Genomic DNA, 23,706 nt, shown 5'->3' with positions numbered 1-23,706 from the left:
TCTCTGCAAAATCATTTGCATCAATCATATGCCATTTTACTTTCCTTGCTGTGCAGTGCAGCATTTATTCAACTTTCAAATATCTAATGAGTTCTTTTATGAAAGGAACAATTGGTTTTCCCCATACCAACTTGTCAGGCACTGAATTTCAGGTGATGATTAATCACTCTTTGAAAGTGTTTTTATTTTCCCTTGTGTTGCCTGAACTCTTATTTTTGCCAGTCATTTTTGTTCTATCATTTTTCAAGATCTGAGCATTGCTGGCAAGACCAGTATTTATTTGGCCTTGACAGGAGATGCAGAAATATTTTCAAGTTTTGATGGCATGCAGCTTGATGGGAATCCCAGAGAAGGTGGTGTTCTCATCCACATTACAACCCTTGTTATTCTTAAATGTAGTGTGCAATGGCAATGAGTATTTATGCTGTTTTGCAAAGAATTGAGAAGGCAAACAAATGAGCTTACCTTTTCTCATCTAATCTTGGGGACTGTAAACCTTTATTGAAGTCTATCTATGGGCAGTCATGCACCCGGCTCACATAAGAGGGGAAAAGCAAATTCTCTGGAGCATTGTTGGAGAGTCTGAGGACAATTTGACTATACTATTGCACCCCATATCAGGACATATTTGCTATAGCCTGGTGCCAACATCATAGGAAATTAAAGTAATATTTATCTTTCTCCTGGTAAAGAGCATATACTTGTCTCTAAAATGGAGGCAAATTGGGGCAAGGCAGAATTTATGTATACTTGCATTTTCCTTTTCCATGACCTCCAATTCTGACAAAGGACTTCAGCAATTTAAAGGCAGCACCTTCTCAGGGCAATAAAGCTACTTCTTCTTAGGAAGACACTCTGAAGCGAGAGTGACTTGCTTCAGTAGTGTAGGCATATGTGGGACCCATAAATTCTGTGACTGGTGGTGCAGGTGGCACTTGAGTTGTCTGGGATGCTGTATGCTCCTCAGCTTCTCGCTCCCATCATAAAGACTTGACAGGCTGGATGCACTCTCTTCATTTTGGGCACTCACTGGCTAGTTAGCGAGGATATAATATTTTCATGTGGACATTGAGAAAAATATTTTCAGCCAGCAAATCTCTTGCGGCAACAGAGATCAATACAGACAGCTGGTCCTGAAGTTAGTTTTGAAGGACTGGAAAAGATTGCTCAGAGATGTGATGATGGCTCAGGAGAAGAGACTGACATTTATTTGTCCATGTGCTGATTCGTCAGGAACATCTGCATCCCACAGGTTGATCTAGACACCCTTCACCAACACCCAGACCTTGTGTGGAGTTCCTGCACAATCCAGCATCCTGTCAAGTAGTGTGCATCTCTGCAGGAAAGTGAGGCCCTCTCCTGGACTACCTACTTTCACTCCTGCTTTTGGCCACTAACTTCCAGCTGATAGTGCTTTTGAGTTTATCTGATCTATTTAATACGACAGCACCACCTGCAGGCTTGCATTAAAGATTCAGCATTTTATCTCGTGAACAACAGAAAGGCTGTACATTTCCTTTGCCAACATCATGCCAGGAGTACACCGAGATTCTGATGCACCTCTTGGAAAATCTAATTTTGTTTAACTTTGAATCTCATTCTCTACCTTCTCCCATTTCCCACTGTTGCCTCAGAAAAAAAAATCTTTGTACTGTTGTAGGGAAACATATGGAAAATAGCTGTAGAACTTCTCAGGATTTTCTGCAGCATGCAATATTGTAGCACATCATTTGTGTTTTTTCTAACCACATCTAGATCAAGGTCTAAAGCAATGATGTAATTTGTTGCTAAAATTCTTTCAAAAATAGAAACAATATAATACAATTCTTGATTCGTCACATTATTATCTCCATCAAATCCTCACGGGGAAGTAAAATTTGCATAATTTTTAATCTAAGTAAAACTTATTAATCTATATTCTAAACACAGAGACATTGATAATTACTGTCCTATTACTGCCAGTATATGATTTTAAATGGCTTTAAAGGTCAAATTATAATGTGTCATCAAATATTAAAATATAAAAGCTGGAAAAGCAGACAGTTTTCTTCTGAAAAAGATAGCTATGACTAGAAATGCCACTTCCATAATCTGAAATTACATCCAAGAAAAGGTACACTTATGCTGAAATATTATACAACAATTGCATGTGGTTATAATCTGAGATCCAGTCCAATAGTACTACTGCCTAATTACAGTGTGTCGTGTACTAAAGTACAGACTAGAGTTTAATAGGGGTTAATGCAGAAACATTAGCTATAAAGTGCAGCGTCTGCATATTCAAAACATTAATTTTCAAACTAAAAATTTCTCTTCCAATTTGCTTTTGAGTGCTGAGGTAAACTCTTATGGATCATTAACATTGTACATGGTAATTTAAATACAGGGAAAATGCAGGTAATGAATTGGGATTAAATTTTCTGGAAATATAAAATTAAAGAGCATGAAAGGCCAGTCAGCTGATTTTAAGTGTGGTCGTTCACTGTGAAAGAACTATCTGAATAGTCTATTCAACTACTCTGACACTATAACCCTGAAAACCTTCTCTTTTTCAAGTATTTATACAATTCCTTTTTGAAAGACATTACTGAACCTGCTTCACTTTACAGAGTCTGGAATATCATAGTCTGCTGTGCCAAAATAAGTATGTGCTCTCACTTATTGTTCTTTTGCCAATGACCTTAAAACTGAACAAACCAAGTGCAGAGGAACAGACCCCAAAAAATTAAGCATGCAAGTTCAAACCAATCCTCATACTCATCTGACTACTGGACCACCAGCAAACACCCCTCCCCACAACACCATCTCCATCTTTCTTATCATCCACACAAGCACCCTCCACCATTGAATTTCTATGACACTTGTCACCCTTTGTCATCAGCAGCACAATACCATCTCCCATGGCCAGTGAACAGCAATAATAAACCTTCTTATCACTGTTACCTCTACTAAATCTGCTGGTGTTGCAGCTACAACCTTGTGCTGAAGTCATCTCCGCTCACTAGCAGCAAAGCTTCCAGTTAACCTGATCATAACACAGAATCGCCATTTGCCCAATCCATAGCTTAAAACCTTTGCCAATTAGGACAAGGACGCTGTTTACAAAACTCTCAGAGACTTTCTTTAAAACTTCTCAGCCTGCCAAGCTGTACCCACAACTTTGTCTTCTGTCAAGGGGCAGAGACACTTCACTGCACCACCTGATGCCAAATCGCCACCTGGATCCAGAGGGTTTAGAGCAGGCGTCTCCAACCTGAGGTCCACTGTCCCTTGGTTAATGGTAGGAGTCCATGACATAAAAAAGGTTGGGAATCCCTGCTTTAAGACTCATCAAGGTCAGAACTTTGAATTCATTCCGGTTAAAAGGTAGCATGCCAGCTTACCTGAAGGCCCCTAGTTTCGGGCATTGTCAGTCGGGGTACAGCTAAATAGAAAGCAAGTTGGCCTAAGAATAACAAGCAGTAAGTAATATTCAAGTAGTTACTCAATGATATGGTAAGTATTCCATGGAGGCTGATGCCAGAATCACTTTTATTCATAATGTGGATTATGATTTGGATATACTAGCAAGTAACTGAATATTAAAAAAATACATTTATTCCCAAATTAGTGGGAGAGAATGGAGCATTACCCAAGGAGGTATTAGAAAACTCACAGACAGGGCAGGTAAATTGTAAATTAATACTCAAACAGGGGTATTGTGATAAGGAAGAAAGTGAAATAAAAACTGACTGGGGAAGCAAAGCAAAGAAATTTTTCAATACAAGTAGCAAGCCATTTGTTATTAGTAGTTTAAGAAGCAGTGTATTGGGGTATATGTCAAGGTGTATAGAAACAAAAGGAAGGAGGTTGAATGTACAAAGTGGTAGTGAAGCCACAGTTGATGAACTGAACACTACCTGGTCTCCATTGTACAAGGTGAAGCAGTGAAGAATGCACAAAAAGGCTAGAGAGATTCCAGCTAACAGGAAAAGCTGAATAAGTCTGTTCTCTATTCTTCATGAGAAAATTCTTGGCAATGACTGATTCAAGTTCTTCTAAACTCATGAATGAGTTTTATAAGGCAGATATCCCACCTCTCCCGGAAGTTCCGGGAGTCTCCCGCATATTAATAGTGGCTCCCTGATGCCCGCAAATTATATACAATGTCCCAGAAATCTTTTTTTTGAGAGCAAGTGCACGAGAGAGAAGTGGGCGCGAGAGCGAGAGAGAGCATGCGCGAGAACGAGACAGAGCGCAAGAGAGAGGGAGAGAGCACTTAAGAGAGAGGGAGAGAGCGCGCACGAGAGAGAGAACGCGCATGAAAGAACGCACACGAGAGCAACCACTAGAGAGAGAGCGCGTGCGTCATGGGAGAGCGTTCCAAAAAAAAAATAAAACGTACATCACCCCAGACTACACTAAAGTGTACCCCTGCCTAATAGGGGTCAAAAATAATGACAGTGTTGCTCCCTGCACTGTTTGCAACAGTGACTTTTCTATTGCCCATGGTGGGTTAAGTCTGTAAAAGACATGTTGAGGTGAGTTTGACAGGTGTCATTCGTTCATTGGCATTGCTATCGTTATTTAAACTAGCTGGCTCGCTGCTAAGGAGCTACTCTATTGCAGACATCCCACCTCTCCCAGAAGTTCCGGAGTCTCCCACAAATTTATGTTGCTACCTCCCTGAAATGAGATTTTGCAGCACAAAATAATCTGCAGATGCTGGGGTCAAAGCAACACTCACAACATGCTGGAGGAACTCAGCAGGTCGGGCAGCATCCGTGAAAAAGGGCTCCTTTTCCACGGATGCTGCCGGATCTGCTGAGTTCCTCCAGCGTGTTATGAGTTTTTGCAGGGCGGGATGTATGATAAGGTAACCTTGAATATAACCAAGGACCAGAAATACAGGATAAATACATCTTACAAATGCAGCGAGGAAGGGGAAATTAAAAGAAGCATCTTTCAAATGGTTTGAATGTGGAAATCGTTACCAGTAGAAAGTCACTAAGGCAAACAGATGTAATAAGGAAAATTTCCAATACATTGAAACACTGATTTGCTTAGGTACAGAATGCTTAACAGAGTTAGTGTGTCAACTATAAACAGACGAGATTAACAGCATTGTGCTTCAGTGTGAACTTCTCACAAAAAAACAACTTTGAACAACTCGCATTCAATATGTATCACTCAGCCTAGACTTTCAGATGGACGTTCCAATCAAAGGAAGTAGCCCACAAAATGTTTGCAGAATCTTTTGAAATGATAGCAACACACACATGAAATGCTGGATGAACTCTGCAGGCCAGGCAGCATCTATGGAAAAAAGAACGGTCAACATTTTGTGCTGAGACCTGGCCCAAAACGTCAACTGTATTCTTTTCCATAGATGCTGCCTGGCCTGCTGAGTTCCTCCAGCACTTTGTGCATGTTGCTTGGATTTTGAGCATCTGCAGATTTTCTCTTGCTCACTCTTGAAATGATAGGCCATTTCTGACGTGAGCTGCAATCTGGCACATTCTGTTGGGACCTGTGATACTGAGATATATTGGAATTAGAAAGGGAATTGGTTTGTTATTATCACATGTACCGAGGTACAGTGAAAAGCTAGTCTTGCATACTGTTCATACAGATCAGATCATTGCACAATGCATTGAGGTAGAACAAAGTAGAACGATAACAATGTAGAATAAAATATAACAGTTACAGGGAAATTGCAGTGCAGATAAACAATAAAGTGCAAGATCACATGGATTATGAGTCAAACTGTCAAGTCATAGAGCAGGCTGCAATCCAATCAGTCTGAACAATTCTTACAACTAGATAACCACATGGTTATAAAGTACTACTGCCACTTCTCAGAGAACAAAATAAAGATCGAACCATTTATGTGGGACTTAGAGGCCAGAGAATAATGAATATACATGAACAAATAACTATTTTAAAAATAAATGGATTTTTTAAATCTAGAAATTGAGCAGTTGACATACTGCACAGAATTTTTTTTGAAGATCATGATGTTGCTCAATATATTATTGTGAAATTATAAGTCATTCAACAAGATGTAACATTTCAATCTCTTTCATCGTGAACATTTAGATTAAGTTTTTATTAAATAACTAATTCTGTATTAGTAACATCTTTGAATGCTATAAAAGTGCACCCTGCTGTGAGCACAATATCACTAACACCAATTAGCAGATTTCCATCATTAACCGTACATGTACAGATATGCTGTTGGCTTCACACAGTATGGACAATATTTGCAAATAATTTTGTCATCACAATTGCATTTTGCGGAATATCATTGTTGCTGAGCCCAACAAAAAATGCAATCACATCTATTTTTTGATTCACCGTTAGAAAGTCTTACCAACACCGAGCCACAAAATGAATGTACTTGCACAACACGGCAAAGTTGGATTACAAATGTAAATGGGTACCAAACACTGAAGTTGGAAGTTGCAGGGTTTTTTTTTTAAATATATCAATGACTGCTATTATTGATAATCTTATACATTGCTTATTAAAACATCCAATTCATGAAGTGGTTACATTCTAATAAATATTTAAATTAATTAAACCAAAAGGTGCAAATTAAAACGGTTTTAGCCCCATTACCATTGATGTGAAAACTCTGTTTGAGACTCAGAGCTCATTAATTTCAGTCAAAAATATCTGAACACTTACAAACCACTAATGCAAATAACTGAAATATTATTTTATTAACAAAACTTTAAAATGGGATAATAAACAATATGTAATGCAGCTTTTCAGGGTACTAACCGAGCAATTGATATATACACATATATACAAACCAACATTCGTCTCATATTAATTCTACTATGGATTTTGCCTTCCCCCCCACCCCTCTCCATCCTCTCTCTCGCCACCTCTTTCCCACAACCACTCTCCACTTCATATTCACTCAAGGATAATTGTAGGTAGTGCTGATTGTGATTTTTGTTCACATAACAAGCTGGGACTTAAATTGCCATTTATTGCTAACACTAAGCATCATTTGTCATAGTTAAAAAGGCTTGTAAATTGAGGGTAGAGTCAATTGCAGTGTAGTGACAGGTCACAAGAGAACATACTTAAATTGAGGTGAAAAATAATCTATTATTATCACTGAATTAGAATTAATCCCTATGCAAAGTCCTATTATTCTTTTAATATTCATAAAGAGAAGATAAATTAAAATTATTCCACTATATTTTAAAGTACTTTAGGTATAAATTTGCAATTTTATAAATCAGATATTTTAAAAAACCACAGCTAAATAGATTTAATTAACTTACCCCTGACTTCTAACATGCAGGTAGTGGTGTCATTTCCTAATACATTACTTGCCCAACAGGTATAGAATCCAGCATCTTCCCTCTGAACATCCTTTATTTCTAAAGTACCATTTGTATGCTTAAAGTAATTAGGGCCCTCAATTTCTGTTTCCATGTCTTCCTTCAACCTAGGAAAAACAGTGGAAAAGCCATATTAATTTAAAATGAACAAACAGTATAACCATAACAAAACAATATTTCTCCTCTCCACGCCTTGTGGCACATTGGGAGCAACCTTGCCGTTCCTTTAGGATTTTGTCTGTGTTTTTTTTTCTTTACAAAGCCGTGTTGCTAGCTCAATGCTCAGCCCAGAACAGATGGAAAACGTTCAAGGAACCAATTGGATTGGAACCCAGGACCGCTCACCTCGAATTCTGGTGCTGACTAAAATATTTCAGGGGCTATATTTTAAAGTGGAATTATTTTTTGATCGAAACTAATCCTTATTATAAACTTAAAGCAATATCTAATGGGATTCTAACACTGATTTGGCAGGACAGTCCTAAAACTGATGTGATATGGCTACTGGACCTTAGACCAAGCCAATTCTCAGCACTTGATCATGGACATGATCTGGAAGGTCAGTGAGTTCTTGGCAGATTAGAGGATGTCTTTCACTATGTTTGAAGGCATTCCAGCAGCAGATAACATTAGTCAGACGTGTTTCCATAGCAACTGACTCTATTGCACAGAACCTTCTGTTATCCAGCTGCTTGGATCAAAATCTCAACAAAGACCTATGTTGCATCTTATCCCACACCTTCCTGTCAAAGTCTCAGTCACTAAGGAAGTGAATTGCAGTGTAGCCATCATGACATGAACATGCGGTATGGTAGATATGCTGATCATACCTGAAAGACCAGATGGACAAGGCCTTTCTCAACCACACTAATATTGGTGTTCGTTGGAAAACACTGATGATGATGCATTTTGCATGGTCAGGGAATCACCTGGCTAGATTCCCTGCTTCCATTGATAGCAGAATTGTAAAAGATGGATTAAACAAAACAATATCTTACCAACGTATAGTAGGAGAAGGAGAGCCAAAGACTTTACAGTAAAGGTAAGCTGTTTTTCCTTCGATTGCAATATATCTCTGGTCATCAGGAGTAAGCATCATTGGTGCAAGATCTGTTGGTATTAGTAAGAAAAAAAATCAGTACAAAGGCCTATTTCCTGCAGATTTTGAGTACAACACAATTCTTTGAAGATACATGATATTTTAAGCATATGCTATTTACTAGCTACCATTCTAGAGTTTGTTAGAACTCAGTTAGCCCAGATTGATGCGTGTTGACACAGCCAATTCACCTGACAAATTATATACAAGAAGAAATCTACTGAGACTAGAAGTTGTTTTACTTCTGCCAAAGGTAGCTTAGAAGCCTGCAAGCAATGCAGTTGAAAGATCTGAACTAGCTAATGATCAACAAAGAGGACAGTGTTTGTAAAAGTAGCAATGTGAGGTTCATGATTGTGCACAATGATGAATGCATTAATCTGATTTTACTATCAGCTGAATCAGTTGAAGGTTCTGATATCAATATAAATAATTCTTATTCTTATAGGCATCTGTTAGTTTCATGAGACCGTGGATTTGCGCCTTGGAGGTTTCCAGGGCGCAGTCCTGGGCAAGTTTGTATGGAAGACCAGCAGTTGCCCATGCTGCAAGTCTCCCTTCTCCACACCACTGATGTTGTCCAAGGGAAGGGCATTAAGACCCATACAGCTTGGCACCGGTGTCATTGCAGAGCAATGTGTGGTTAAGTGCCTTGCTCAAGGACACACACGCTGCCTCAGCCAAGACTTGAACCAGCGACCTTCAAATCACTAGACGAACACCTTAACCACTTGGCCACATGCCAACACAAATAATTAGAGATCAGGGAAACAGTTTTTAAATACTGCATTCGTCGAACTAACTGAAGATGTGAGTTCAAATCCCACCATTCCACATGGGTAATTTAAATTCAATTAACTGAACAATAAAGAATAACATAGAATCAATAATAATGTGTGAAACTCCAGGATAGTATAAAAATTATTCAATTCACCAATCAATGATGGAAAACTCTGGTCTTAATCCAATTACGTCTTTGTGTTACTACAGCACAGCAGTAATAATTGTTAACTGTCATCTGAAATGGTCCAACAACCCAATCAGACATTCTTACAGTCAGAGTAAAACCTGATAGATCATGCAGTACTGCTGAAGAACACACCCAGTCCCATCAATATGCCAAAGTCCTTAGGAACATTCAATGGCATTATCTAAACAATGGGAGCTATCCCAACAACTTGTCAAACAACAATCTGATCAGTCATATTTACAAAATCACACCTTTCATTAAGTCATTCTGAATAAAGTACTGCAGACCCTTTGGCCCATTCAGTCCATGCTGATCTCATCTTTTGCCTTGTCCCATCTACGTGCACCCAGAACATATCCCTCCAAACCCCTCCCATTCACGTATCTATCCAAACTCTGATGAGGTGTTACAATTAAACCCAAATCTACCACTTCTGCTGGCACTCACACCACCCTCTGAGTGAAGAAGCTCTCTCTCAGATTCTTCCTGAATATTTAACTTTTCACACTAAACCTATGACTTCTAGTTCCAGTTTCTAGTCAACTGGAGGCGAAAAAGCCTACATGTAGAGACTCTATCTATGCCCTGATAATTTTATATACCATATTCTCCTGTGCTCCTGGGAATTAAGTCCTAACCGATTCAACCTTTCCCTGTAAATCAGGTCCCTAAGTCCCAGCAACATCCTTGTAATTTTTCTTTGCATTCCTTCAAGCTTCATGATACATTTCCTGCAGATAGGTGACCAGAACTGTACATAATGCTCTAAATTAGCCCTCACCATGTCTTGTACAACTTCAACATAACATCCAACTCCTGCTGATGTTGATTTATGAAGGCCAATATGCTAAAAGCTCTTTTATAATAAACTGCCATATCTACCTGTGATGCTATTTTTCAAGGAATTATGATCTATATTCCCAAGTCCATTTGTTAAGTAGAGCAATGCCAAAGAAATGGCACTATATCTCATCTGAGGGATTTGAGAAAGCATTAAATGAGGACAATTTAAGGACAGACTCTGCTCTGTTGGAGACAAAATCTTAGTCCCAGGATTAAGTTGGTAGCCCTACCAATGACCAGAATCACCAAGTCCTGAAAAGCATGGCTATCAGGCTAGGTCAGCTGCAGCTGGTGAAAGAAGTATGCAGAGGAAGATTCCTGCCTGATCCTTGTGAAATGAGCTGTCACCGCTGCATCTGCTTTTGTACTATTGGATGCTGTAACTGAAGCATGGTCCCTTAAATCAGAGTGTCATGGTACCAAGTAGATCACATTGTGCAGAAAGGGATAAAGCATCGGACATTGCAGATATTTTGGTCACAGTGCTGTGACAAACTTTTAACCTACTCCAATATCAATCTAACCATTCCCTTCCTCCATTTTCCTTTTGTTCATATGCTTGACTATGAGTTAGATTTTGCTGATTTATCTACCTCTCCTATCACCACTGGTAGGCAGCATTTTCCATGCATACAGCACTCAATGCAGAAAACCTAACTCTAACATCTCCCCTATATTTTCCTCCAATGACCATCAATTATGTCCTCTCGTATTAGCTACTGCCACGCTGGGAAAAAGACAACAGCTGACAACTCTATCTATACCTTTTATCATCTTGTGCAGCTCTATGAGTTGGAAGCAAGTGGCACATAACTCCTGTTAGCTGTGTGGAAATTGGGAGGTGCCTGCTTGTGCCAACAACAACCCTGTTATTTTTGCACCTGTTTAAAATCTGCCTCTCGATCTGTTCCTCAGTGTATCTGTTGTTGAATATACTTTCACAGCCTTTTTTTTGTAGGACACAATTATTGGCGAGTCTATAGAATACACCCAAATAAAATGATTTCTCCCTTACATTTCTGACTTGCAACCACACTGACTCTGTAGACAATCTTTCCATAATGTCCTCTCTTTCTGCAGCTGTAATACTATCCTTGATTAGGGCTATCCCACCTGTTTTACCTTCTTCCCTGTCCATATTGAAACATCTAAACCCTGGAACATCCAGCAGTCATTCCTACTCTTGTTACAACCAAGTATCTGTAATTTCCACAACATTGTAGCTCGATATACAGACCCATGTTCTCAGTTCATCAGCCTTGTTCCTGATAGTTCTTTTTTTCATTGAAAAAGACTATTTCAACCCATCCAACTGACTGCAATTAGGTCTGTTCCAATGCCTAACCTTCCTCACTGCCTCACTACATAATGCATCTGCCTTTACACCAACTGCCTCATCCTCTGATCTATCACTTTGACAACCTAGTTTGAACCCTCCCTACTAATTCTAGCAAACCTGCCCACAGGAGTATTGGTCCCTTTCCTGTTCAGGTGTAACCCGTCACTTTTGTACAGATCACACCTTCCCCAGAAGAGATCCCAATGATCCATAAATCTCAAGCACTGCCCGCTGAACCAATTCTTCAGTCACACATTCATCAGCCAAATCATCCTAATCATGCTGCATGGCACAGGCAACAATCCGGAGATTACTACCCTTGAAGTTCTGCTTTTTTAGTTTCCTTCCTAGCTGCCTATATTCACTCTTCAGAACCTTTTCCTTCCTATGCTGTTGGTAGCAATATGTACCATGACTTTTGGCTGCTTGCCTTCCCCCTTTAGATTGCTGCAGACTTGATCTGAGATGTACTTGACCCTGGCATCTGGAGGTAAAATACCATCTGGTTATCTTTCACATGCACAGAATCTCCTGTCTGTTCTCCGAATGACTGGATCTCCTGTAACTATTGCTTTCCTCTTCTCTCTGCTTCCCTTCTGAGCTACAGAGTCAGACTTAGAGTCAGAGAGCTGGTCGCTGTGGCTTTCCCTCGCCTCCAGGTTCAAAATTAGCAGCTTAACAATGAACACCCATTAGAATTTGCTGGGCATGAACTGTGCAGATTGCTGATGCGCCAGCAAACAGCTTTGCAGTCCTGCAGTGTTCTGTTATGAAAGGTGGTGGAGAATTTAACAGCTACCAGTCAGATTAAGTGCTATCAGCACGCTTCTTTATTGTTGCTGGAACAAAATCTTGTGATTACTTAATTAAAATTAGTGCAGCACACCTTCGCCACAAGAACCATGACATCTTCTCAAGGATAACTTGGGATTATCTCTGCTACCTTTCCAGCAGTGTTCACACCCTTGGAGAATAAAATATGATGCATTGCTGCCAACAGCTACTGAGCTTCTCTCCATCAATCCGCTCATTGCTTTTCCTTTTCAGCCAGTGAATTTAGGAAGCTTACAGTCACTGAAATAAATGTTACTGAAGTAACAATTCAGTCTCCTGACAACTATACTGTGATTTATGCCTCAGTCATTTCATATGCATTCATTATATGGAGCAAATGCACAAACTGATTTACCTTAACTGTTTAAATGGTTTCTGAGTTGAAATATTAACCCCATCTTACTCTCATAATATTGAACAATTCTGATTTCTACTTTCTTTCAATTTTCAATTAGCTTGCTTAAACTCACTGCATTCAGAGTTCTAAATTATTTAATGCACTTTTAATTGGCTGAAAATATCCTTCAAGATATATCATATTAAATCAAATGCTATTTAAATTGTATTGCATGTTGAAGCCACAATTTTTACTTAGCAATTAACTGAATAAAACACAATTCACATGAGAGATAACCTTTAGACAGACCTATTCACTCAAATTATTATTAGCATCAGCAACATTTGAAGATTTGAATTATTGGTGAAAATGTATGCATGTATGCAAATTAAGACCATGAAACATAATCCGATTTAGACATTTATCAAACATTAGCTAACACAGAAGGCAAAAATATTACTGAAAAATTTAATATTGCATATATCCACCTTTTGAATTTGTTAAAAATAAAAAAAAAAGGAAAATTTCATGGCCTCCCATATTGATTTTGTAGGTTATAACTAAAACGTGCTCTCTGGGTAATCTGTCAATTCCAAATGTTTCATCCATTTTGATAAACCTTTAGACAAATGAATGCAGCCTTCTGGGATAAGAATGGAGAAAAGTTCATTGGGATTAGAGCTCATTCAAAAAGAAATAGATCAATATCCTTCATATAAAAGGGCTGATTGTGCTGATGGTTGGCTGTTGGGTCAATATACAACTGCCTGTTAGCTGCAGCGTACACAGCTGCATGCCGCAGACTTCTGTATGTGAATGCCCCACAGTGACACTGTAGGTAGTGCTGTTAACCCACAGCTCCAGCAGCCCAGACTCAATCCTGATGCCGTTGGTCAGGAACTTGCAGATTCTGCAAGTGAACCATATAGCATTCCCCTGGGAAGCTCTTGTCACCTCCCACATCCCAATGACATTCTGGTCTGAAAACCGAACTGCTAGAGAGGGTAGATAGCCGGAGAATCAGGAAGCGAGGACGGTGGCAAGTTGAGAGCAGATTACTGGGAATCGTGTGGGATTGATAAGAATGTTTTGAGAGCTGGCATATATGCTGATGTAGCAAAATAAAATAAGTCTGAGAATATGAACTTGTAAAAAATGCTAACATCACTCTGTAGGTCAGAGGATACCTGCATTTGACACCCCCTTCCCTTCCCATTCTGTTCTTGTGTATGTTCCAAGAAACAGGATACAGTTTATAATTATCTCTTCAGTATTATGCCAGAAATAGTTAATGCATTCAGCATGGTCCCAGTCTCATGAACAAAGCTGCTGATCATTAATTACGATGCAAACACAAGAGATTCCTCAGTGCCTAAAATCTTGAGCAACACACGGAAAATCCTGGAGGAACTCAGCATGTCAGGAAGCATCTATGGAGGGGAATAAACAGTCGACATTTGGTCTGGGCCCAAAGCACCAACTGTTTATGGCTCTTCAAAGATACTGCCTGACTTGCTGAGTTCCTCCAGCATTTTGTGTGTGCTGCTCAGTAATAAAAATGTAACAGATTTTGTTATTTTTTTTGTTTTGCTTCAATTAAATTTAGTGAATTGATTGTGCTCTTTTAAATTACTATTTTTTTATTATTTTTTGTTTTAATCAATGAAACTTCTTTTCTTAAGATGGCGGCGCGTCCAGATGCGGTGGCTACTCAGGCTCCAACTAGTGGTTCATCCTTTACGTCTTTCTTATGATCGCAGGACACTGATGGATATTGAGAACATGAAGTACTGCAATTCTAGCTCAGCTGAAAGTTGTTGGATGGCCAAGGAGCTCCAGAGTATGAGCTTACGCACGCTGTGTTGCCGCCTGCTACAACCACCCAGGGAAGACACCATCGGAAGTGGTGCAAAAGGAAGCAAGTGCAAGGAAAGTGTGCTGGTGTTCATGTGAAACTAAAGGCAAAATCCTTCAAGCAACATACATCAAAGTTGCTGGTGAACGCAGCAGGCCAGGCAGCATCTATAGGAAGATCCTTCAGCAAAATCCTTCAGGCTAGTTCTCCTGTTGATTCTGCTTTCAAGTGTTCAATCATTCGAAAATAAACTGGACTACCCTAGTCTGAGACTGAATCAGCATGAGATGAAGGACAGCTGTGTGCTCATTCTGATGGAAATGTGGCTAAAGGTACCATGTAGCAGCCGTCCAGCCAGATGCTAGAGGTTTCTATCCTTTTTTCAGTCCAACAGAATCCCTGCGATCTCTGGCAAGACCCGCGGTAGAGGTGTATGTACCAACGTTAATAAGAACTGGTGTGTGACCCACTATTCGCCCATGGTAGAGTTCTTAATGGTGAAGTACAAGCCCTCTATTTACCGAGGGAGTTCACTGCCATTGTGATTGTGGCTGTATATATACACTCCAACTGTGAAATGTTGGTGAAGCACTACCTGAGCTCTATGGCACCATCAGGGACTTGCAAACCACACACCCCATTATTGCCGCTGGTGACTTCAACCATGCTTACTTAAAAACAATCCTGCCTAAGTTCTATCAACATGTTGCCTTTGCAACCAGATGTGAGAAACATTAGACCTGGTTTATACCAACATCACTGCTGCATACAAAATTGCTCTTCGTCCTGATATTAGATTCTCTGACCACTTCCCTGTTATGCTAATTCCTGCATAGGGACCACTGATTAAATATGTCAAACCAGTTCAAAGAGTGATAGAAACCTGGCCAGAAGGAACAACCTCAGCATCACAGGACTGTTTTGAAAACACAGCCTAGACATGTTCAGAGAGGCAGCTATGTACAACCATCACATTAGCATCAATAATATGCAAGATCTGTGACTGGCTACGTAAAGAAGTGCATTGACATCCACGTTGCTGGCCTTCAAATATGGAGCAAAAGATCTAAACCCTAATTGACCCCTAACTTCCCTCTCTGTCCCCAAAACCATCTCAATGAACTTAAAAGGGAAACAACTAAATCTGAGCCACACTGTCGGTGGAAACCAAAGCTTGACACCATTTGAAAGCAAGAGCACGAGAGAACTATTCCTAAATCATTGAAGAGCAAATGAAATAGTAAGAAAAAAGCTATTCTGATTTGTCTGCAATCATTGTAATCTTCCTTTGCTGTAGTAATAGTACTGTCATCTGTCCAATTATCATCTCATTGCAGAGTATAGTTTGCATTTTTCACACTAAGATGAAATTATATGAACTTATGTAGACATAATTAAATATTATTTTCAATTTTAGTTATGTTGTAGTTTCCTGTCATCTTCCAGTAAATGAACTATGAGGGTTTGAAACTCAAGAATGTCATTATACACTTCAGAATTACTTTTGGTAAAATAAACTGCCGATGTATTGAAGAATATGCAAAGCTTAAGTGGAGTACTTTCCTAATGGTTTGCTTTTACAGTTATGAACTGAACTTACAAGTATAAATTGAGTAAGTAGCTTGACAAATCCTCTCTCAGTGGGTTACAGTGCACAATAAAAAAAATAATTCAACATTAGCACTTACTCAGGATATTGACAACTGCATTGGCAAGAATGGATCCATGCTTATTAGAAGCTTCACACTGATAGACTGCACTGTCATTCAGTTGTAGATTTGTGAGAATGATAACATTTTGAGTAATCTTGCGATTTATTGCAGGCTGTGTTTCTGTAATACATAAAAATTTATTTCTGATTAAGGGTCATCAATTCTGTTGCAGAGCAATTTTCATTTCATACTACTATTGATTTGTGGTAACAAATAATGGTGAAGAAACACTCAATGCAGCTGCTTCAATTAATTCAAGGAGATGTTACAACTCAAATGTGATAACTCCTTCTTGGCCCATCAATTTGAATCTACTAAAGCCAACACTGCAGCTTTTTTATTATTGTAGTCATTTATTTGCTGAACAACTTTTCTACCAACTTTCAAAGAATTTCCTCCTTGCTTTGTGATAGAAATCGACACTGACAATTCATTGGAAACAGATCATTCTTAAAATCAAATAACTCAGAAACAAAAAACACTGTCTTTACATCATCTCTAACCTTCTCACAACCTTGAACCAACCCACAGTCTCTCTCCTCTCATCTTCACCTAAGGAATGGACTAAAATCTAAAAATATGAAAAAAATCAAAAATAAAAATTCACCTGCAGGCAATGGAAACCAAAAGAAAAAAAACAAACATTCAATAGAATTGGCAGCATCATGGGAGGAGAAACAGCATTAACACTTCACAGAACTGGGAAAGAAAGAAGAAAAAGTGTAACACACAGAAAATGCTGGAGATTCTTAGGAGTTCAGGCAGCATCAATGAAGAGGAATAAACAGTCCAGTCCTGATGACGTTCTGCAAATGACTGAAATCCAGAGTAACACATACACACAAACTGCTAGAGGAACTCAAAAGGTCAGGAGAAAGATTAGTTGTGAAGGGTAAATTGACAAGGGAATCACAAAGGGAGCAATCCCTATGGAAAACAGAGAGTGGGGGAGGCGTGGTAAAGATGTTGGTGGTAGGACACTTGAAGATGGCAAAAGTTATGGGAAGTGATGTGCTGGATATAGAGACTCATGGAGCAGTATGTGAGGGCAGGAAGAGTTCTATCCCCATTAAGACAGCAGGAAGATGGGGTGAGGATGGATGTCCTTTAAATGGAGGAGATACAGGTGAGGGCAGCATCATTGGCGCAGGAAGGGAAAGAAAGCTTCTTCCTGGGAAAAGGTGCAGCGGATATGAAGGAACTGAGAAAATAGAATGGCACTTTTGCAGGAAACAGGGTGGGAAGAGTTATAGTCGAAATAGCAGTGGGAGCCACTAGGTTTATAACAGACATCATTAGACAGTTTGTTTGCAGAGAGATCGACAAAGGGGAGAGAAGTGTCAGAGATGTCAGAAAGTGTCAGAGGTCAGAAGTGTGAAAAGTATCAGAACGTGTCAGAAATGTGAACTTAAGGGCAGGGTAAAAGTTGGAGACAAAGTTGATGAGTTCAGCAAGGATGCATGAATTGGCACAGCTGCAGTGGTCAATGTAGCGCAGAAAGAATTGTGGAGCATTACCTGGGAGGTTTGAAACATGGACTGTTCCACATAACCAACGTATAGCTGGGGCCCATGTGGCAGCCCACGGCTACACCTTGAGTTTAGGTAAAGTGGGAGGAGATGAAAGAGAAATTGTTGAGTGTGAGGACTAGTTCCACCAGAGTGGTGGTGAAGAAGAATATTTCCTGTTCTGATTTGAGTTCAATTTTTCTTTCTCAACCAGTACAGCCTATCCTGTTGGCTATGCCCCTAGTGTTGCTATTAGCAACATGTAACACAGTCAAAGCAGCAAAAATCACCCCATAGGTGCTCCAATTATCCACTTAACCTGACCTCATCCGATCACAGATTTTCCCTTTGTTTTGTCTATTACTCCACCTTCTTTTCTGCAACTTAAAATTACCTTTCTTTATCTCTCTTTCCCCGTTCCAATAAAGAGTCTCAGATTGGAAATATTAACTCTGTATGACCTGCTGGATGTTTCCAGTATTATAGGTTTTCAGTACAGACTGAAACATCCTCTGTTCATAGCTAGAATTCAGCACATTAACCTGGTTCTTTATAATAGTACAAGAACACCGAAAATAAATCATATTAACCTCTGTTTGACCTCATTTCTACTGGAATCTTTCTTTAAAGATAAGGCTGTGGAAACTTGCAGAACAAATAACATTAGCCTACCCAGCCTATCTTTTATTCGATTATGGAGACAGCATCAATCTCAATCACAGTAATGGTCATTAATAATAGGCTGTAACAGCAACAATTTGGAGGTAACCCATTGTCCTGCTCTATGTTACTAAACGGGAAAAATACAAGTCACTACACAATTTGATGTTGTACAAAATAAATCCTAGTAATTTGTAGAAAAGAGAACACACTAATACACTACATTTTTAGACAATTGAAATAGAGAGGAGGAAGAGACAAAGCGAAAGAGAGGAAGATGTGGAAAGAGCAGAAAGGGAAGATGAGGAGATTCAAAATATAAATCACTTCCGTACTGTCATGTAGCATCTTTTTTCATGTCTTGTAAAGCAGTTAAACCTTGCTTTCTCCTTCAGGTCCTTAAGTATCAGATCCATTCATGTGTAATTGAAGACAATTAGTCAAATCAACTGGGTACATTTGGTGGGGGGGGGGTTGGGTGGGAAAGATGGTCGATGTCCTCCTGCAGAGCCTGAAAAATTAGCAGGGACACAAGATACAAAGGAGTATATCCTGGAGCAGCCAAAGCAAGTCGTGTCTGTGAAAAAGGTGCTAAAAACCTCAAGAGGCAGCTGAGCTATGCTCCTTGACAGATCTGAAAATGTCAAAAGATTCACCCAAAGCCTGAAAAATAAAACACTTATAAACTTAAATATTTTCAAAGCCATCAAAGCACCAGGGAAAATCCAAATAAATAAAACTTACAAGAGGTTTCCCTCTTCAACTGAATCATTGCAGAGTAATGCTTACATCACTTCCAACCTTGAAAAGGTTCATCATGACAGTTCCGAATTCAGAGTGACAGGAAATATCACCAACATCCCACCCACATGCTTAATTCTACCGCCAGGTTGCAGCTCCCTTCACAAAGGCCGACCACTGTTGCCAACTCTTACATTTTCAGATTTACATACATTTGTGCAGAACCGCAGTGTTACTGTTTGTTCATGTTGGTGAACTATTGCAATTACTCTAATGTTACCCTGAAATTCAAGGCCAATACCTTCTGTGCATTATCTTTTCTCATTTCCACATTCTGAAACTAGACTGCATTTAAGAGTGATATTAAGCTTCTAAAAGTCTGCTAGAATGTGTAATAAGATGCAGGTAGAAAATTTCATTAACAGTACTCTGCCTAATATTAATTAATTGGGTGTGTGTATATATGTCAGTGGGAAATAAATAGCAGAACAAAGACTATGTATAACTATATAGATTGCTTGTACTGAACTATAAAGCTACCCTGGAAACAAGGGGAATAAAATAGAACAAAAATTAGTGGGAAGCTAGAGGATTGGGAAGATTTTAAAAACCAAACAGAAGGCAATTAAAAAAGTAATAAGGAGAGAAATAGTGAAATATGAAATTAAGCCAGCCAATAATATAAAAAATTATACCAAAAGTTTATTTTTAGATTTAGAAAGTAAAATTATTGAGTGGATATATGGAATGCTAAAGCAGACACAGTTGACCAAATGGCCTAATTCTGTGATGGATGTTCACTGTGTTCAGGCCAGAGGGCCTTATGTTTGCCAAGCTCAGCTTTTCAAATACAGCATTTAACACTTGCAAAGATCAAACAGCTGTTTTTGATTAAGTTCAACTAAAATCAACTAAAATTAAGTTCAACTAAGATCAAACTAAAATTCTTCCTTTAGCTGCTTGTCGTAAACAAGAGCCAATCTTCTGTTCTTAATGTAAATGGAAAGCAATACTCAGTTTGAAAGAGCAGCTGGGGGCACCAGTGTGCATGCATATGGATTAGACGTGTTTGGTCAATGCTGCTCTCCGAGGCCTTGATAAAATTACTATTATACCGTGTTTTATTCATTCATAGGCCAACAGTGTATGTCTAAACTAAGTGTCTGGAAAAGCCAAGACTGCCGACTGCCAAACTACCGAAGTTGGTGCTAACAACGGGTCTGTAAAGAACTTCTCCGCGTCTGAGATACCACCGGATAAAACTTACGCCATGTGCAAGGAATTAAGTCAGGAGATTTCTGAGTCAGTTCTGCGCGGCCTTAATGACTGCTTTGATGTCTTTGAGACCAAGTTTGAGGCGCGTGTGGCCTCACAGGCTGACTTACAGGCCCGTGTGGCTAATCAAGAACTGAACGCTAGTGACCTTGAAGCAGGCATGCAAGAGCTTGAAGCTAAGTACTCAGAGCTAATGAGACAAAATAGCCAGCTTGAAGCTGAAGTGCATGACTTTGAGGCTCGTTCCCGGAGACATAATATTAAGATTGTAGGGTTACAAGAGGGCGAGGAGGATGGTAAACCTACTGAATTTGTTTCCAGACTGATTCCCAAGTTGATTGGGGAAGAGCATTTCCCATAGCCGGTTAAAGTTGATCGTGCGCATCACTCTCTCCAGCCGAAGCCAGCTGACGGCGCTAAACCGCACACCATGTTGGCACGTATCCATCACTTTCAAGTGAAAGAGCTGATCCTGCACCGCAGCAGACTACAACCCATGGAGTACAAGGGAAACAAGGTCTTGAACTTCCCGGATTATACTAATGAGGTGATGACTCAACATCGGGCCTTTCGTGAGGTACTGCAAACTCTGCGTGACGGAGGAATCAAGCACACCCTGCGGTATCCAGTTAGGCTCTATATTTATCATTAAGATGGAAGAGCGCCTAAAGTATACGGCGATCCGATAGAAGCAGCACGATTCTTGGAAAGGAATAATGCACGCAAAAGGGAGTAGATATATTGACACTGCTTATTCAGCTTATATTTGTGCCGGTTTCCATGTTGGGAAAAGGGGAGGGACCTGCTTGTTATATGTAGTTTTACAATGCTGTATGCCACACTGGGATTTAATTGCGGAGAATGATCTAAATATTTCTGTTATAATAGCATCTGTTTAATGGTATTATATAATTTGTATTATAAATTTTCTCGGAGAGGGGGTTTGTGATAATTGTGTAATGTTAGTTACCTGCCCAGCAGCTGCTTTTGGGATGGAAATGGGGAACTATGTGTCTGGTTTAGGGAGACACAAAGCGGGGAGGATTAGGGTGTGTGTTGTTCCTGTTTATAGCTCAGACATGTTTTTTTTGTATATGTTGTGCTTCTATGAGGCTGCCAGCTATTTTGCATTGTTTACTATGTTTGTGCTCAACTCTAATAATCTCTTTTTTATTCTCATATGCAGAGGCCTTGCGGTAGAATGCAGCTGCGGGGTAAAGATATTACAATAGTCTCATGGAATGTTAAGGGCCTTGGTCATGTTGTTAAGAGGGATAAAGTTTTTGAGACATCTCAAATCTCTATCTGCAGATGTGATTCTTCTACAGGAAACCCATGTCAAAGTAACTGAGCAACGCAGATTGAGATCTAGCTGGATATCGCAAGTTTACCAGTCACCATTTACTTCTCATGCATGTGGTGTGGCTATCCTCTTCAGGAAAAATATTCCATTTCAACTCACTTCCATAACCACAGATCCTCTCAGCAGGTTTATTATGATTTCGGGTACCATTAATTTGTTTCTGCTAATTTTCCCTAATATTTATGGTCCAAACAGAGATGAGCCAAATTTTTTTAGGAAAGTTTTTGATTTACTTCCGGATGCCAGTAATTCAAATATAATAATTGGTGGTGACTTGAATTGCTACCTGGATCTATATTTAGATACATTGTCCTCCTGCTCACCCTCAAAGGTTGTGTCAGTGCAGGTCCTAAATAATTTGATTAGATCTAGGAATTTAGTAGATATTTAGCGAGTTCAACATCCCACCGAGAAGGACTATTCTTATTATTCTCATGTACACAGATCTTATAGTAGAATAGACTATTTTTTGGTTGACTCTCATTTAATATCTCGTGTTACCAATACAAAATATCATAATAGATTAATTTCTGACCATAGCCCCTTGATAATCGCCCTAAATTTCTCCCTTTCCAAACAAATCTATTCCTGGCATTTTAACCCCTCCCTACTCGCCAATAAGAAATTTATAGAATATATCACCACCAGATGAAAAGATTTTATAGAAATTAACGATAACGGTGAGGTGTCAGATTCCACACTTTGGGAGACATTAAAAGTTGTAATTCGTGGGTATATAATTTCATATGAATCTGCTGTTAAGAGGGAGAGAGAAGGCCGATTATTAGAGATCGAGAATACTCTCCCAACACTCGAAGTGACATACCAGGCTTTGAAATCCTCTGAAGATTATAATAAAATAATGACATTTACATATGAGTACAATTGTATCTTGGGTAGTCAAATAAATAACCTCCTCTTAAAATTAAGACAAAAGCATTTCGAAATGGGAGACAAACCTGAGGGGCTCCTGGTGCGGCAGCTCAGGGGCACCCAGGCCCTAAGGTCAATTCATTGCATTAGATCGAGGCCGGGTACCCTGTTAACTAACCCCAAGGAGATAAATGACTGTTTTAAAGAATTTTACAGTGAACCCTACACCTCTAAATGCAATGCCACTCAATCTGATTTGAATGACTTCTTTGATTCTTTTGTAATGTCGAAACTTAGTGACGCTGCTAGGGAGGACTTAGATTCTGACTTCACATTGGAAGAAATAACTTATGCTATTAAGTCATTTCTATCCAGCAAGGCTGCTGGGCTGGCTGTATTTGGCTGTGAATTTTATAAGAAATTCTGTGATATCCTTGCCCCATTTCTCCTCAGAATGATATCTTGCTCTAAGAGAGACAAAGCCCTGCCTAAAACATTGTACGAGGCTAAAATTTCCCTCATTTTAAAGAAAGGTAAAGAGGAAACAGACCCAGCCAGCTATAGGCCCATTGCTCTTCAGAATTTCAATAGAAAGGTAATTACTAAAATGCTGGTTAACCGACTAAATAGGTATTTGTCATCTATCATTCATCCTGATCAGACAGGATTTGTCCCGGGTAGGTTCTCTTTTTCCAATGTCAGATGCCTCCTTAATACTATATATGCTGATCATGGGAAAGCTAATGGGGCAGCAATTTGGTCCCTTGATGCACAGAAGGCTTTTAACCAGATTGTTTGAATCACTGTATAGGTTTGGGTTCGGGGAGTCATTTGTACCTTGGGTAAAACTGATATACGCCAACCCAATGTGCTCTATTATAACTAATGGTGACAATTCAACTCTGTTTCCCCTGCACCATTCAGTCCAGCAGGGGTGCCTTCTCTCGCCGGCCCTTT

The 23,706-nt window shown here is 39.4% G+C and overlaps 1 protein-coding gene across 2 annotated transcripts in view; it reads right to left on the bottom strand.

Annotated features, from left to right (window-relative positions):
- Positions 1–23,706, bottom strand: part of chl1b (cell adhesion molecule L1-like b) — a 945,006-nt gene that overhangs the window by 486,505 nt on the left and 434,795 nt on the right. For both annotated transcript variants that reach the window (XM_063067891.1, XM_063067890.1), the window contains 3 exons: positions 16,306–16,449; positions 8,339–8,450; positions 7,281–7,447 (listed from right to left, as the gene is read on the bottom strand). In XM_063067891.1, coding sequence (XP_062923961.1) covers positions 7,281–7,447; positions 8,339–8,450; positions 16,306–16,449 — 423 coding nt within the window. The remainder of the gene's footprint in view (positions 1–7,280; positions 7,448–8,338; positions 8,451–16,305; positions 16,450–23,706) is intronic.

The sequence above is a fragment of the Mobula hypostoma genome, chromosome 15 (assembly GCF_963921235.1).
Source record: "Mobula hypostoma chromosome 15, sMobHyp1.1, whole genome shotgun sequence".
Lineage (NCBI taxonomy): Eukaryota > Metazoa > Chordata > Chondrichthyes > Myliobatiformes > Myliobatidae > Mobula > Mobula hypostoma.
The sequence above is the reverse complement of the archived record's forward strand: the minus strand, read 5'-3'. Positions and strand labels throughout refer to the sequence as shown.